Source organism: Pelecanus crispus, chromosome 10 (genome assembly GCF_030463565.1).
Source record: "Pelecanus crispus isolate bPelCri1 chromosome 10, bPelCri1.pri, whole genome shotgun sequence".
Classification (NCBI taxonomy): Eukaryota; Metazoa; Chordata; class Aves; order Pelecaniformes; family Pelecanidae; genus Pelecanus; species Pelecanus crispus.
In genome coordinates, this window is record NC_134652.1 from 23,360,924 (window position 1) to 23,377,638 (window position 16,715).

At 45.0% G+C, this 16,715-nt stretch overlaps 1 protein-coding gene across 1 annotated transcript in view; it reads left to right on the top strand.

The window, feature by feature from the left end:
- Positions 1 to 16,715, top strand: part of PIK3AP1 (phosphoinositide-3-kinase adaptor protein 1) — a 45,057-nt gene continuing 28,342 nt past the window's right edge. The window contains exons 1-2 of the mRNA XM_075717606.1: positions 1 to 13; positions 5,849 to 6,265. Coding sequence (XP_075573721.1) covers positions 1 to 13; positions 5,849 to 6,265 — 430 coding nt within the window. The remainder of the gene's footprint in view (positions 14 to 5,848; positions 6,266 to 16,715) is intronic.

A 16,715-nucleotide genomic window follows, 5' to 3' on the forward strand; every position in this document is an offset into this window, starting at 1 on the left:
ATGGCGAGCCCCGGTAGGTGCCGCGGCCGCTCGCCCCGGGAGCCGGGGGGGAGCGGCGAGGTTTGTCGCTGCGCGGCGGGGCAGGCTGGGGGCGCGGCGCCGGGCGGGCTCTGCCCCGGCGAGCCGAGGCCCTCCGCGGCAGCTCAGCCCCGGGCGCCAGCCGCCCCGCGCCTCGGTGCCGGGGAGCGCGGCTCTGCTCGCCCCTGGCGCTCCTCCGCTGCTGGGGGAAGGGGGAGGAGGGTCCCCTCCCCGAGGTCAGGGGAGCCCCGGGGCTCCTCAGGGCGGCGGTGGCTCCTCTGTTCGCAGCCGGGTTGCTGCGCTTTCTACCTTCTCTCGCTTCACTTGGCTTGTGCTCGGGGCAGGTGCTGGCAGAGCTCTCCTCTGTCTTGAGTGCACGTCGGGTTGGCAGCTCAGCTAGCCCTGAGGGGAGGGTATTCGACGAGGAGTCTGTCCCTGCTCAGCCTTTACCACCTAGATGGTTTTCTGTGATGTTTTGTAGAGAAGTCAGTTCTTCCTAAATACTGCTTTATCCCCCTATATTTGCATACTTCCTTTTTGGGGTATGACTTGATGCCCCTTGCCACAGTGGCACAGGATCCAAACAAACTGAGCTAGGCTGCCATCAATGAAAATGTTTTAGCTAACATACGTGCACGTAAAACGTAAAACTGGTTAGAATGGAGCTGCGAACTCCAGGGGGCGAGGGGTTTAGCCTATGTTGTGTAAGTCTTGCTAGTGCCCAATTTGCAAGTTCCCCTCCCTGTGGGGAAGTGTACGTGTTTTATCTAAAAAAGGAAAAACGTGCCATTCTCAGGGTGTGAAGTAACGTTACTGTTTCACTGACGCGTATCTCCTTGTGATGTAAAAATAAGCTAAACGGGGGCCTCAGGAGACTTGTGGGCAAAACTACTTTTCTCCTTATAAACAGAAGGTGATTTCACAGAGACTCTTAAAAGTAGAACAACTTTAGGTTCGCATATCGTAATGCAAATCTCATGTTCCTATCACTGAAGTTTGGTTCGCAAAACTTTTATCTACTTTGATTCTGCTATTTCCTCTTGCTTGTTTGCAGCACTTTTTTCAAAGCGAAGGTTTTCTGTTCCAGTCAAAGTGAGAGGTCTCGCTAAGATGTTAATAATTATTGTATGTGATCACTAAGACTTTGTTAGGCATTCCAGCTAGGCAAAGAATGCATTCATTTCCTCATACATCACTTAAATACACACACTTCAGACACTGAAATATGAAAGGTGCTGAGGACTTTTGTTAATGGCTCACCAGCAACTTCTAACACCTCTTGGAAGTGCTCTCTCTTTTAAGAATTTGATGATTAAGGTGGCTTGGGTTGGGTTTCATTTGTATCATAGGAACTTTCATCTTTCATAGGAAGATGGATCCCCCTCTGTCAAGGACTGATATTTTGGACTGCCATATTCGTGTATCCTCTATGCACATGAATCCCAAAGCAAACTGCTAACAGGCTACTTAGCGCTTTTTCATTTAGTCAGAATTTGAGGTAGAAAATAGATTTGCTTGCCACTGCATATCATAGAATCATAGAATGCTTTGGGTTTGATATAATCATCTGAGTTGGAGTAAAGGATTTGTCTGTCAGTTTTTTACCTGGTCTGTGGACAATGAGAAGTCATGGTCTACTTATGAGAAGGATGTGAAAGGTGGCACAGAAAAGCTGTGTATTGTGAGAGGCCCTGCATTTGCTTTATGGGGACCCGCAAGTACAATGGAAAGCTATTTATGATCTGTAAATTGAAAAAGGTCAAACCTTTTGGCTTGTAGAATGAAGTAGTAGGTAATACCAGTTGATGACATCCGATTCAAGTTTGGGGAGTGTTAAGTGGGCAAGATGTAGTCTTACCCAGACCTGATATGCCCGCTTCCCACAGTATTCTTTAGCTATTTCAGCGGTAATCCGAACCTTACGATATGGCCATAAACCAGTCTTCCATGTTTGCTCTGAACTCAAAGATTGTCACCTCACTACTCCCAAACACGGTCTGAAGATGCGCCTGATTTGTTTGCTTCTCAGAGAGGGATTATGAAGGCATGATATAGTCTATCACTATAGGATACTTTTATTCTCTTGCCATGGGCCTTCTGTGATTTTGACTGAATTGCTTCATCCCCTTCCATTCTGCATGCAGTTCATAAGCTAGGGAAAGCTTTGTATCATGTTCTGTCTCTGTGCTATCTAGTCTGCGGGCCTTCTACCTCAATTAGAGGTCTTGGGCATTTCTACAGTACTGGTTTGTAATCTCATCGGTCCTTTATCATTGCTGTATGATGGAGTGTGCAGCTAAGCACTGAAGGGGCAGTTACAGCTGAAAAGGAGACGGAGGGTTATGTTTTATCATTGCAAAGTGGAACAGAACCACACCTGGATGTTTTTCTATGAAATAACTAGTTAAACATGCCCTGCAATATTATTAATAGTGCCGGCATTTTGTAAACAGAAGCAGAAGTCACTTTTATACCCTAAGTTTAGGAATGCAGAAACCAGGTATTGTTAAAATTTAAACTAGATGACACTTCAGAGTGTGAAAGATATTTTGAAATGGTTGGCTGACACAAATCTTTCTTTGTCTTGCTATTGCATATACTGTTCATATCTTTCTTACTTGAACTGAAGGCTTCCTTGTGTTTGTTTTTCCAAAACGAGCCTGTTGAATGCATTGTCAAAGCATCCATCTAAGGTCAGGGTTTAAAGAAATAAAATTCCTGGTGTTCACCTAGGGATTTACTTATCTATGTACCACAGGCATAGTATACATTGTACTTTGAAGTGTGCTGTGTGAGTTTTTCTGTAACTGCTGTGTGAAGAGTTGTGGGAAAAACTCCCCCAAACATTCTGTATTTTCCATTTATTAGAGTTTTCCCTGAGGACTGGACAGTAGTTGGTGCTGCAAAGGGGGAGGTATTTGGTTAGACAAATAATAGCATGATCCAGGAAAGCAAGTCCTATGTCATCCTTCTTTTAAAAGAGGATGTTGCAATTGAAACTGTTTCTAGATTTTTGTTTTCTTTGGAGCAGTCTTGTTGCTGACTTAAGCTTATTTAGCTCTTCCAGTATTTAGCCACTTCCAGTATTTTTGCTTATGAACACAGAGAGTTTCCTTGGCTCTAAAAGTGGAGTCAGTTATTTTATTTTTCAGTTCTCCTTTTAAAAGCATTGTTCCTCAGTTTATCCTAGAAGTGTAAAAGGCTATAGGAGTTGAGGTAAGAGGGCCTGAGGAGAGTTGGCACAGCTCTGTTATGGGGAATGGTGTGCCCATAAAGCAGTGCTATCTAGGGAATCAATACCTTTCCTAAACACTAGGTGAAGTTCCTTCCTACTGGGTGCAGAGGCTGCACTGCTCTGGGTGATGTTGTCTCTGGGGATATAAATGCTGGCAGGGAGCTTGCAGAGAGTGTCAAGTTTGCATCTTTTGCCTACATATCGGAGAAGGGAGGCTTCTTGGATACTTAGTGCCCCACAGCGCAACGCATGTTTAAAATCAATGACTCTCCCACCCTGTGTCCTCTCCAAGCACAGCTGCTTCCGTTCATGGAGAGACTGGAGAAGGGCCTCTTTGCGAACAGGTTTAGTTGTGGAAGCTGTGCTCTTTTCAAAAACGCATGGTAGGATTCGGTATTCCATTTTACAGAACGTTAACATGCCCTGGAGACCACTGCTGGTTTCCCCAGAGTCCGGAGGTGGGACTTCTCCCAGAGAGTGCTGGCCACACCTCAGAGAGTCGCTGCGTTGTCTCCCCATCTGACGAGGTCAGACTCAGCTGGCTATGCTGCCGTGCATGGGCTCTGTTCTTGGCACACAGTTGTGCTGCCCTTTCCCACTGTACTGCATGTAAATCAACACGTGGCACTGGAGGCAGAAGTCTTTGGTACTCTTCCCTTTCTAGAATAAAACAACTGACCTCCTGATTTCTGCTTGGTTTTCCTGTTTCTGCTCATGTGATTCTATCATCTTTGTCAGGTGGTGTTCAGCCAGAAGGGCTATTTGGGCGACAGTGGTGTTCACTGGTGTGAAAGCCATCTTTTTTCACAGCAGTTCTGCACTGTTAGCTTAAGGGACCCAAGGCTTTAGGTCTGTTTGTCTGCTTTGAGTTGCTGGATCCCCTCCACTGAGAACGCTGTCTCCTACAAGCCTTCATCTGGGGTTTGGGGGCTGTATTCACACAGAAACGTGCAGCCATCCTCGTGAATACTGCTGAATTGCAGTGTCTGCAGTTCATCCATAGCTAGGACATCACGCTTTCACTGCTAGAGACTTTCCATTTATGCAGGCAACCATAACGTTATTGGTTGAGCACAGAGCACATCTCCACGCTTTACTTCTCAACTGTACCACTTCTACTCAACTACAGTTTAAAGTTGGTAATTGTATGGTTTAGAGCTGGGGTAGCATAGCCTAGACATCATTTCAGCCTTCATTTCTTAATGGAGGTTCTGGGGAAGGTGGGAGAATGGAGTCTTTGGAGGCTGTTCAATTTTGGTTGAATTTTAATAAGGTGACTGCAAAACTTTCGTCTTCAATTCTGATAAATTCACTCTCTGCAGATGCTCTTTTTGGCATGCCAAATTTCAGGCATTGCCTTCTACTTTAATTAGAAAAATCTGCCTTTGTTTGCTTGCTTCTGGATGGAGATGGGTTGGAAATGTTGACACTTTTAAAGACTCAAACTGGAATTAGAAGACAACAATTTGCTAATAAGATTTGAAATGCTTAGCACTGAAATTTACCATGGGACCAGAGCCATAATCCTCAAATTTGGGTAAACTTCTTCACAGGTGAATGGGAAAATTAAATTTAGACTTAAAAGTTTTCTTGACATTGGTGGGAGAACACTGCATCATGTCATATTTGTTCAATCTGCATGTGATCTTCTTAGCAAGCTGGAAACAGTTTTAAAAGTGCTTTCGTTTCAGAGCACAGAAATGCAGGAGTGTGTCAGTAGGAGCTGTCTCTAGAGAATTACGGAATAAGTCAACTTTGGTGAGCGTTATTTTGGGCTGTGTTATGGCCACCACTGTTGTATTAGTTCTTTCCCTCTGAAGAGAGGGTTTGTCCTGCCAAAATGGTTGGGAAGCCTTTGTAGGACAGTTCTGCGGGAGGGACTCTAACACAGGTTTGCAAAGTGTCTGAAGCCTGAATGATAGCATTGCTGTGCTGCAAGGACTGGGGCTGGTGTACCCTCCAGTTGCACGCATACTTTGCAGGCAGTTTGCTTTCTGCTGCAGTGAGAGTAAATGTCTAACACCATGGAAGCCATAGTGACTTCCTGTAAGCGTTGTGGGACCTCATTTAAATAAAGGCCTTTTTATTTTAGGTGTGCTATGTTTAGTGTATACTCTTGCTTGAGCATGTAATGGTCTGCAGTTGTGTTGCAGAGACTCTATAGTTGCCTAAAATGCTTTCACTTCGCACACAAAGGTGAACTCTCCTTTTCAAGGTAGTTTGTTTTGGAGGTCGGGTTTTTGTGAGGGTTTTTTCCTGTCAATATGCCCTAAATCTGTAAATCTCCACATGTGGTTTGTTTCACTTGAAACTACATGGGAAATCCCCTTTTTCATAGGGAGGTTTTTGAGAATGGAAAACCTACTGAAGTTTTAGTGGGGTAAATGCAAGTAGGAGTTCAACCACAGTTAGAATTGCTCTGTGGCTGTGAACACCTCACCTTGGATATATCTACTGTTCTTTTGAAGTGCTTTGGAGCTCCTGACATGAATTATAGGGACAACCCTGTGGATTTTTTGCTGCAAAGCTGTGGGTCGGTTCTTGCTTTGAATTTAATTTAATCCTCCTCCCTGTGGTCGTCTTGCACCTGCACAGGAACCCCTGGGGGATATGATGTGCTGATTGTGTATGCGAGTGACGCCACTGAATGGTGTCAGTACCTCCAGAACCTCTTCCTCTTTACTCGGCATGTTCGAAAGCATCGGATTCTGAGCTACCAGCTGGAAGGCGAGTCTGCCATCTCCCACCAGGAGCTGGACCTGTTCAACAGAAGTCGGAGCATCATCCTTCTGCTGTCTGCTGAGCTGGTGCAGAGTTTTTATCTCCCTCCCGTCCTGCAGAGCCTTCAGGAAGCTTTATGGCCCCCGTACAAAGTAGTCAAGCTGTTCTGCGGTGTTACGGACTGTGATGACTATTTGACCTTTTTCAAGGACTGGTCTCAGTGGCAAGAACTCACAAATGATGATGAGCCTGATGCTTACCTTGCAGCTGTCAAGAAGGCTATTTCAGAAGGTAAGGTAGCAGCCGTGGAGTTGCGCTTACTGGTCAGGGGTTGGAGGAGGGAGAGACGCGATACTGTTTATCCTTATTTTAAAACTGGTAACATGTTTTACTGAGATAGAAAACTAAAGCAAATTGCACAACCTTTGGAAACTAGGAAGTTTTGCAAGCCAGTTTTTCTATGCCTGGTCAGTTGGTCCCTAACTCAGGAGAGATTAGCAGGGACTCACAGAGGACTTCTGAATTTGGAGGTTATCTTAGGTGCCTGGTTTTGAAAGCAAATCGAAAATAAAAACTGAGTATCTTTAAAGTTCTGCCTGTAAATATTGTGCCCTGCAGTTTATTGACCCCAGCTGATGGAAAATTATCTTTTCCTTCAGACTTACATTTCTGTTGTACCAGGACCAAAATAAGGTTGTCTGATGTGTATTCGCTAGCACTGGGCCTAAAGTCAGAGAGATAACCATACTGGCAACAGATCAGCTTGTTACCTGTGATGCAATGGCAGAGATTAACTGGAGAATTGCACTGATGGCCTTAAAAATAACCCAACCAGTCTGAAAGTGATCACCTCATAACAAGCACAGAGGACTTAATAGTGCAGAAGTGTTAACAGCTGGAGACTACAGAAGCCCAATGTACTAAGTTTTAATTGGGTCTGAACTTTTCTAAACTCCAGAGGAGTGTGTGGTACTCTTTTCTCATAGTTTCTGTTGAAATGAAGGTGGAGAGCTCTGGGGAGTCATGCTGGTCAGGATGTTTTTATGACACTGCCATACATAGGGTTATAGTGTTCTTCGTCAGCCTTAGCAGGATTGGAGTCCTGTGGTTGCGTCTTGGATTAAGATATATCTGTATTTAGTGGCACAAATGAGGCAGTGCAGTCTTCTAGTGTGTCTGGTGTTGTGTGCATAAAGGTGCTTTATGCCAGGATAACAATGGTAATAATCATGATGACAAGTTTAATCACAGTAAAACCAAATTTTGAAAGTCATGATCTTGGCCAAAACAGTCCCTCTGAAAAAAGATGACCTAGGGATTGTGCTGAAGATGGCATTCTCGGGTAACCAGGTCACAACAGATGTTTCCTAGTACCTTTTAAAAACCTGCATAAGCTAAAGTTTGCATCTCCAAATACCAGATAAAACTCAGGTCAGTGTTTTAATAACAAATCTCCCAGGAAAACATCACTAATCACTGCAGAGCACAGCAAACTGCAAAAACCAACACCAATCTTTAACATGTACAGCAAAAAACGGAGCATGGTGCAGATCAGATAAACTAAGATCGAGAACAGATGAGTCAATATTGTGACCCGCAACTATTAACAGATATAAATTCCTTAATAAGCTCTGGTTAATCTGTTATTATCTCAAACCCTTTGTAGCCCCACATTGGGCGCCAAAAAAGGACTGTCATGGTTTAGCCCCTATTGGCAACCAAGCACCACACAGCTGCTCGCTCACCCTCCCCCCCCGCCCGTGTCCCCCGTCCGTCTGCTCCGTCCCCCCCACCAGTGGGATGGGGGAGAGAATCGGAAGGGCAGAAGTAAGAAAACTCATGGGTTGAGATAAGAACAGTTTAATAATTTAAATAATAATAATAATTAAAAAATTGTAATGAAAAGGAGAACGAGAGAGAAACAAAACCCAGGAAAAAAAAAAGTGATGCAACCGCTCACCACCCACCGACCGACACCCATCCCATCCCTGAGCAGCGATCGCTGCCCCCCGGCCAACTGCCCCCAGTTTATATGCTGAGCATGATGCCATATGGTATGGAATAGCCCTTTCGTCAGTTTGGATCAACTATCTTGGCTGTGCCCCCTCCCGGTTTCTTGTGGACCCAGCAGAGCATGGGAAGCTGAAAAGTCCTTGACTAGTGTAAGCACTACCTAGCAACAGTGCAAACATCAGTGTGTTATCAGCATTCTTCTCCTACTAAATCCAAAACACAGCACTATGCCAGCTACTAGGAAGAAAATTAACTCTATCCCAGCTGAAACCAGGACACTTTCAAACACACCTAAAATGTTTTGGTTTCCCAGTGGATAACCTAGGGCTGGTTAATAAAGTGGTCTGGCTCCTTTGCTTTCAGCCTGGAAGAAGGCAGAAAACAGTGGCTGAGCTTTTGTATTCTGAAAAATAAAACTGACCAGAGGTTAAATTAGCTTTTCTGACACTTTCTGGCAAAAGTAAAAGTTTAGTTACTGTTTCCTCCAAACTTGGGTCTAGAGCACGGCACCAGTATTTTACTGATTTTTAAATATGCTATTCAAAGTTAGGGAGGTTTAAACAACATCTCCCCGGATTACTAGTGTTAATGGTTTTACTTAACATGTCCAAGGACTGTTGGAGTTATTTTACACCAGAGTAGGAGTAAGTTCTAATGTAGCTGAAGAGTGTGTGAGAGGTCAAAGGGATGTTGATCCTGAAATCTCTTCCCAGAGCCAGCTCTTGCCAGTCTCTTCTGGCCTGCTGCATTCTGAGTGCACAAAGCACAACACGGGGCGGAAGAAAGATTCCTGCTGCCTGGGCTGCAGGTGGAGTGGGCAGCGCGAGTGTCTCTGTCCTTCATTAGATGGACCAGCTGTAGTGGGAGGTTTCATGTAGCCAAGTGGATCTGTACTAGTGAGAGGCTTTCACCCATCTTGCTTGTTTTAGGCGCATTAAAAATCAAAGAGAATTTCAGGTGAAGGGAGGGGGTTGGGAGTGGGAATGGATCAGCTAGAAACCACTCTGGATCAACTGCTTCTCTCTATAGAGAGAAGCTGTGTTTGTCAAAAGGAAGCACCCCAAATCTGCTTTTTATGCTAGGAAAGCATATCTGTTGGCAGCGGTGTGCTGAATACAGAGCATTACCAACTAAAGAGCAGCCTCCACCCTCTTTCGTGTCAGACGCAGTCAATGAATTGTATTAAGCTGACCTGGCTCTCTTCCTCCACTTCAACAAATGGTTCTCCACAGGTGAGCTAGCTCTCTCAGTGTACAGCTGGCTGCCCCTTGGCGCACTGGGGGCTGTGCCCAGGCAACCTGGGTGCTGGATCTTCCCAGCACTTTTCAGAGCCCACACTGGGAGGGGGCAGAGGTGAGTCTTGCTGGTAGCACTATGCTGTCTGTCTGAGCAGCCAGGGAAGTAAGTCTTGTATGCCTGGCTGTTTAGTGGGCTGGCTGCCATACATCTACGGCAAAACTTCTTTGGGGTAAGGCACTACAGTCTGACTTTTCACAGTTGGATGTAGAGTCGTTCTCCAGAGGTGTCATCTGTGCTGAAAGTTAGCATGTGCTGAAAAAAACCTGTGCTTTAGCGTTATGTGAAAGGTGTTTTGAAAGGGAGATTGTGCTTTGGATTTCTGTTGTTGTTTCTACATAACAAAAAAAATCAGCTTATTTTCTGTTTTCTCATTTGAACAATCATACGTTGATCTCAAACTGACTTCACTATATCTAGAAAATATCTGAGAGGAAAAACGAGATAAAAACAAACTCATTTGCTGTGGAGACTGCTGTAGCATTTTCCAAATAGTTTGGTACACAAAGATTCAGAATTTCTGGACTTCTGTTACTGTTATGAGCCCTACCTGATGTGAGCTGTCAGCTGCATGCAACAGTTGGGTGGCGTCAGGCTGTTTCTTCGTGCACATCAGAGCAGTTGCCAAGGCAAGCCATCTGCTGTCACTCTGACTCTTGTGAAGGAAGAACCTACTTAAGGTAGGCTGGTTTCATGGCAAAAGTGTTTGGATGAATGTATCAGATCCTACCTCTCTGTGGGGAAAAAAATGACTAGGTGACCTCTTCCACTGCGTGATTCTGCAGACCAAGTTTTGTGAATGGCCTCAAATGCAAATGTTCTGATGCTTCCTCTGAAGAGAAGACAACCCCAGGTGTACATAGTTCCCTTTTCGGGTGAAACTGTGAAAACTTTCTTCTCAGTTGGTAATAAAAAATTAGCATCTGCGTTACAGTTTGGTTGCAGCCAACCCCAGCGTGAGTGACTTAAAGCAACAGTGTTTGTGACAGCAGACCTCTCCCGCAGGGAAACACAGCCTGTGCTCTGCTCCAAGGACTTCATTGTTAGGATTTTAGATGAAGGCTTTGAAGTCAGGAGCTGTTAGAAGGTCTTGGCTAAGTCCATTCTCTACAGCAGACTGTGAACTTTTCCTAAGGCAACCCTCAGTTCCTACAGCACTCAGCAGAGAAAGTTTATGACCATATTTGAAATGATTTGTCTGGGTGTCTTCCTCTGGGAGGTACTTCTTCTCTCCATACACGTTCACCACTACTTCTAACAGCAGTGTCAGCACACGTTGAAAAACTAGGCCTGATGCAAAAATGACCGAGCTTCAGCTTCTTGATGGGTGAATCCTGAGCTAGTGGAGCATATGACACAGGACACAGTGATGGCAAATACCTCTCCAGGGTCTGCACACTGGCCCTGCTCAGGCTATGCTGTTGCTTCCAGCACAGCTGTTAGGCTGTGGTTTGTTTAGTGCATCATGGGAACATGACACCCCCAGACATCACACGCTGAAAGCTATTTTAATTTTTATTAGTTCAGTACAAATTCAGAAATGAGGAAGCACTCATCTAGCCTTCTTGAGAACTAACTGTGTGCTGACACTGAGTCTTGCTCTCTTGTAGATGGGACATTTTTAGTTCTACAGTTTCTCAGTCCTGGCAAACTGCAGAGGGCATGAAGGTTTCCATTTGCAGGCACTCCTGTAATCTGTGGGGAAGTTTTTCAGGCTATTCAATAACTGTGCTAAGGGCATGGAAATGCGCAGGATGGCACTGTACAAGCCAGCTCAGGTCCGTCAGGGTGCAGTGACCAGCCTGCTACTTAAACCCTCTTGTCTGGCTTGTGATACCACATCATCCTGTGCAGTGTGCATTGGGCAGCTGGGAGTCTGTGCCACACAGTTGGAGTCAGTGACCTTTCTCTTCCTCCTATGTTCTCAAAGCTCAGTTGACATCTGTTCTGTATTATGCACATTTCAACTTCTCCAGTTTGTTTCAGCCCCTACCTATGTTGTCCTGAAAAATTCCAAATTTCCTGCTTTGAAAGTTGATGTTTCCAAAGCAATTCCTAGTTAATCAGTGGCTTTGAACTTTCTGTGCACAAGCAAATTCTTGCAGGGAAAAACCCAGGGAAGTTGACATCAGTGTGAGATTGCTAAGGTGATAACTGAATGCAACAGCAGCTGTGAACTGTGCCGTTTGAAGGACAAGTGCAGCCTTGGCTGAGCAGAGCTCTCATGCAGTGAAATGGACAAAAAAGAAAGATGAGTACCAGCAAACTTCTTGCAAAATAGGAGGGTCAGAAGTGGGTGTGAGGAAACGTGGTGAATATGGAGGACATGGGCAGTTAGAAGCAAGATGAGAGTTTTGCTGGAGCCCTGTAGATAAGGAAGAGCTGGAATGTTACTCCACATAGTGAGGGTCTCATCAAGAGAGACCAAAGCAGTGAGCTTTTGTTGGGAGGGAAATGGCATAACAGAAACTGCATAAGCTGTTACCGTTCTCCCTCCTGTACGTGTCAAGGAATTGAATTAAATTCCTGGCTTTCTTCTTTTGTGCTGGTGAAACCACAAATGGAACTTGCGAGCATATCACAGAATTATTCAGGTTGGAAGGGACCTCTTGACATCATCTAGTCCAACCTCCCTGCTCAAGCATGGTCAGATAAAGCAGGTTGCCCAAGACCATGTCCGGTCAGGTTTTGAATGTCTCTGCAGGTGGCGACTTTACAACCTCTCTGAGCAACCTGTTCCAGTATTTGACCACCCTCAGAGTAAAAAAGTGTTTCTTGTGTTCAGATGGAATTTCACGTGTTTCAGCTTGTGCCTATTGCCTCTTGTCCTGTCAGTGGGCACTATAGAGAAGAGTCTGGCTCCCTCTTTTTCATTCCCTCCCATCAGGTAAACATTGATAAGATCCCCCAAGTCTTCTTTTCTCCAGGCTGAAGAGTTCCAGCTCTTGCAGCCTCTCCTCTTATGAAAGGTGCTGTGGTCCCTTAATCATCTTTGTGGTCCTGTGCTGGACTCAAGCTGTAAAGGTAAAGTAACCTTGGAATAGGCTACTCAGAGTTTTGAGGTCAGGTTGGATACAGCATAAGATGTTCTCAAGTGTGTCTCAACCCAGGGGGATTGTGGTAGTGCATGGGAGATTCCCTTCAGCCTGACACTTCTGTAATGACTTGATTGCTAACTTTTGCTCATCGCTGCCATTTAGGGCTAGAGCCCTAAATTCACAATGAATTCTTAAGTTTGGCAGGAGCTTCTCTCCTGTTACTTTGGGGTTAATGATAAATGATCTGTTCAGTGATGATACATAAATTCCTATTTGTTACGTATCTCAAGATTTCTGCTGAAAGGCACGTTTCTCCTGCTGTAGCTCATTGGCCAGCAGTCTTTCTGTGGAAGAGTGTCAGTTTGTTCATTTGATTGCTCAGGCAAGCTCCATGTTGGGCCTTGAGGCACATACGTCCTTCTGCTTTACCGTGTAACTATTTCAGGACACAAGCACAGTGAAATCCAGTGTTATCTGGTGTGTTACCCTTATACTTGAGATGTCCTGAGGAATGACAAAGCAAATAGCATAACCTAGAAGAATAGTCTGTGGCTTTTGCGGATAAATTTGAACACTCTTTCCTTTCTTCCCAACCCCCCCCTTAAAAATATGTTAACTCACACTGAATACTTTTAAGGGCAACTTTTCACTAGAAACTACAAAAGCCACCAGACAGTAACAGAGCTGCACACTTTAGCATAGGATGGTGGTGATCGTATCTCGGGTGCCTGCTCCAACAATTCATTGACGTGCAGGCTCTTTGTACTGTAACAGTGGCATTGGTAACTATTCCTCTGACAGTAGCAGCTACTTTATCTGTTGTGCTGTGTCTGTTTCTGGCAGGTAGCACTTCAGTCAGGGCTACTCTGTCAGCCTGACGCTGAGATGTGTGGGTGAGGCAATACTGAAGGAGATGCTATGAACTGGGAACTGCAACCTCCCTCCCCACAGGTCCACCGTGTCCTGCATGGGAGCATGTTCCTACAAGAGGGAGTGCTATAGTGTGATTTCCAGTGCCTGTGGAGTTTGCTGTTGCATGTGGAGTCAGAACAAGACCTGAATGCTGTAGCAGCCCTTCCCTGTACTGCTTTTTAAATTTCATAAAGCATGGCCATTGAGGAACATTGGATGCAGAAAGTAATCGTTCTAGGAAGAGGCATGGCATGGCCAAGTACTTTATGGGAAAGTTGTGCCACCCCCTTAAAGGATACATCCTGGAAATAAAGCACCCAAAAAGAGTTCTGCGAGTTAATGTGACATCCCTGGTCATCTTGCAGAAGGATCATGAAGCCATGTCAGATCAATGTCTCTATGAAACTACTTTCTTAATCTTTGGCCTTACAGGAAGCGGTGCTTTGGGACCTGTTGCACTGCTAGAGAGCTAATACTGTATCTGAGGCTCCAGCTTATGAGCAGACCCCAGTTCATGCAGCTCTAACTTACTGTGATGTTCTGCTAGATCTGCAGGAGTCTCTTTACCTGTCTGTATGAGATCCTAGCATTGCATTTTCCTCAGCAGCTGATCTCTTCAAGCCCTCATACTGTGGTCCCATGTCCTCACAATGTTCCTGAAGAGTTTCCAGTCCCATGCATGCAATTGCCATTTTCTGCAAGATCCATTTTGGCCCTTAGGAGGTTCTACAAACTGCAGATTGGATGTGGATGCCTGTGCCAAGTTGTGATCTCTGCTTGCATCTTCAGAGTCTGTCTGGATATCAGAAGTACAGTAAAGGAGGGAAGCTTGGAGGTAGGAGGGGACAGGAATCGATGTACAGACCTAAAGGGACAGAGAAGTGTGAAGCTGGGGACTATTTGGTGTTTACTTCTGGCTCTCAGTGCTCTGTGGAGGAATATGTTCTGAGTAGTCCTGTCTCAGAGAATTGCATCCAGCATTTATTTTTGCCAGCTTATTGGAGTGGCCTGGAAGACATGAGGCAGCATGATTATCTGCTGTGCTGCAGTCCTCCCTCCCTCCCTTGCTCTTTTTTTTTTCCCCCCTCTTTGAAGGGGCAAAATTAAGTGAATTCTTAAAACTGTATTTTTCTCTGTTACATTGTGTTGAAATAGAAGATATGCTTCTTTGGCCCTGCTCTTTGAAGAGGAACTGGTGAGGTATTAGTCAGCCCTCTGGGTGCAGTGAGAGTCTGCTTCATTATATGGGAGCTCTGCAGCCTGGCTGGTTCTCAGTGTCTGTCAAGGAGAGGAAACTGTGATGCTCTTGCACAGGAGTTAAGGTTGAGAGAACATACTGGTAGCATGCCCTTCCTTGCAGATGGTTATAAATGATTGATGCTGGAAATGCAGAGGCTTCAGAGAGCTGGTTAAAGCAATCAGAGAAACCTTAACTAAGCCCCCAAGTGATATTGAGAGAAATGCATCTTATCCATCTGTAGCAAACGGGATCGAGCAGTTGAAATAGTCTTCCCAGCTGCAGGATGGATGCATTGTTTGTCATCAAGTTGCTTCATGAAGTCCCAGTTTATGCACATTAAAAGCAATACTTCACGGCTCGTCTTTCATGACAGTACGAGATTCAAGCAGTGCTAGCATAGGTGCATACTAGCTTTCTAGACAGAGACAATGAAATGATAGCCTGGAACGAGTACAGAAACTGGTGTGGTTAGGAAGTGTCAGGCTATAATAGACTTCATGCACATCACAAATACTAATCATACTTCTCTGTAGTTTATGGTTCTGATAATCTCCCAACAGGTTGCTTTAAGGTAGTGACTACGCCTAATTCTAAGTCTCTGCCAATGTGAACTGCAACGCTTTAAAGCACCTGCTTAAAATAAGAGCCCCGTGACCATCACTGATGGCTTCTTCCAAGTTTGGAACAGCTGAAGTAATTTCTGCAAAATCTTTGCAAAGTGTGTGGTCAAACCAAAGATGCTTTACAGAGCAGGTCTGAAGAGATGAGTGGGGGACTTCAGATTGTTTCAAAGACCTTTGTTGTGTGCTTGGACAGTTGTTTTTCTTCTAGGGTTGCATTTTGTAGGATTTTCCATGGCTGTTTGTTATTACCACAGAAAAGTTTTGACGTGTTTTTCAAAAGTGACTTGAGAATAACAGTGAATCTTGAGCTTATCAGGGGGAAGTTTCATTAGTGGTGTAGGCTGGCCTTAGCACGGACTGCTGCAAAAGGGAGTGGTCTGCCTCATTCTGCACCTTTACTGGCTGGATGATCTGGTGTGGCATTGGACTGCAAGGGTGGTATTCCAAGAGAGACTATTTGAAGGAGAGGGCAGGACTGCCCTTTCAGTAGTAATGTGGCCTTAGATCTACCAAAGCCACTTGTAGAACCACACCTTCAGTCAAACAGTGATCTCCTGGTGGGATGTTTCCAAAGCTGCTACCCAGCTCTTCTAGGTGGAATTTCAGCTTTGTGCACTTTTATGTGGACAGTCTTTTCTGTCATGCAAGCGTTACACATTGTGCTTAAATTAAAGCGAGGAGATACTGGAAGAGGAGAGAGAATTAATCGGCAAGTTGGATGTTCACGTTTCTTGCATGCAGGTGCTCAGGAAGACTTGAGTCAGTGACGAATGTAATGTGATTCTTGGCACCCTCAAAAATCATCAGCTATGCATATGCTTTTTCAGTATGTGTTGTCTCCTCCTGGCACAGGTGGTTGAAGTGAACTATTCTAGCCTCTCTTTCTTGAGATTTTGGTCATGTACACAGTGTCTGTTGTCTGGGTGGCCAGAACCCTGCATCTTCATCAGAAGCTCTTTCCTATCTCTGTGCTGTTCCTGTGCACCCCAGCTAGTTCTTTAGGTTTATACACTTAATCCTGTCACAAATGGACCACTAGGCCTGAGAGACTGTCAGGCTAACTGAGAGCTCAAAGAATTATAATGAGTTGGCTTGCAGTTTCTGAACCATAATAGCCAGGCATGCTTTTAGCTTGAGGCAGGCATAGCGTGGTACATGTTTGCTTGAACCTTAGTGAAAGAACTACAAGCATTACACTTTGCATTTGTAGCACGCTCTAGACGTGGTCAGATAAACAATGTTATCTCTGTGTTATAAGGGGGACTCTGCATTTCACCCCTGAGCTGGCAGCTACTGTCTTTGCAGTAGGCATGAGTGAAATGCATAAATGTTCCTCCTCATCCTGAAGTTCATAGACTGGCAGCTTAGCTTACACCCCTGTTGTCAGCTGCTGAAGCAGAGATCCTGATCCTGCGTCTCGCTGACGCAGCCAAACACATGCTGTGTGTTTTCCACTGGTTCTGCTGCGTGGGCCATAGCCCCTGGTGAAAATAAAGACAAGAAGGGGAAACAGGAAGAGGAAAGAGGGCTGTGATGGGTGCAGTTATACTTTAAACTGCTGTAGCTCTTTCTGTTGTGAACATCTGCCCCCAGACGAATGCACTTTTTTTTTTTCCCCC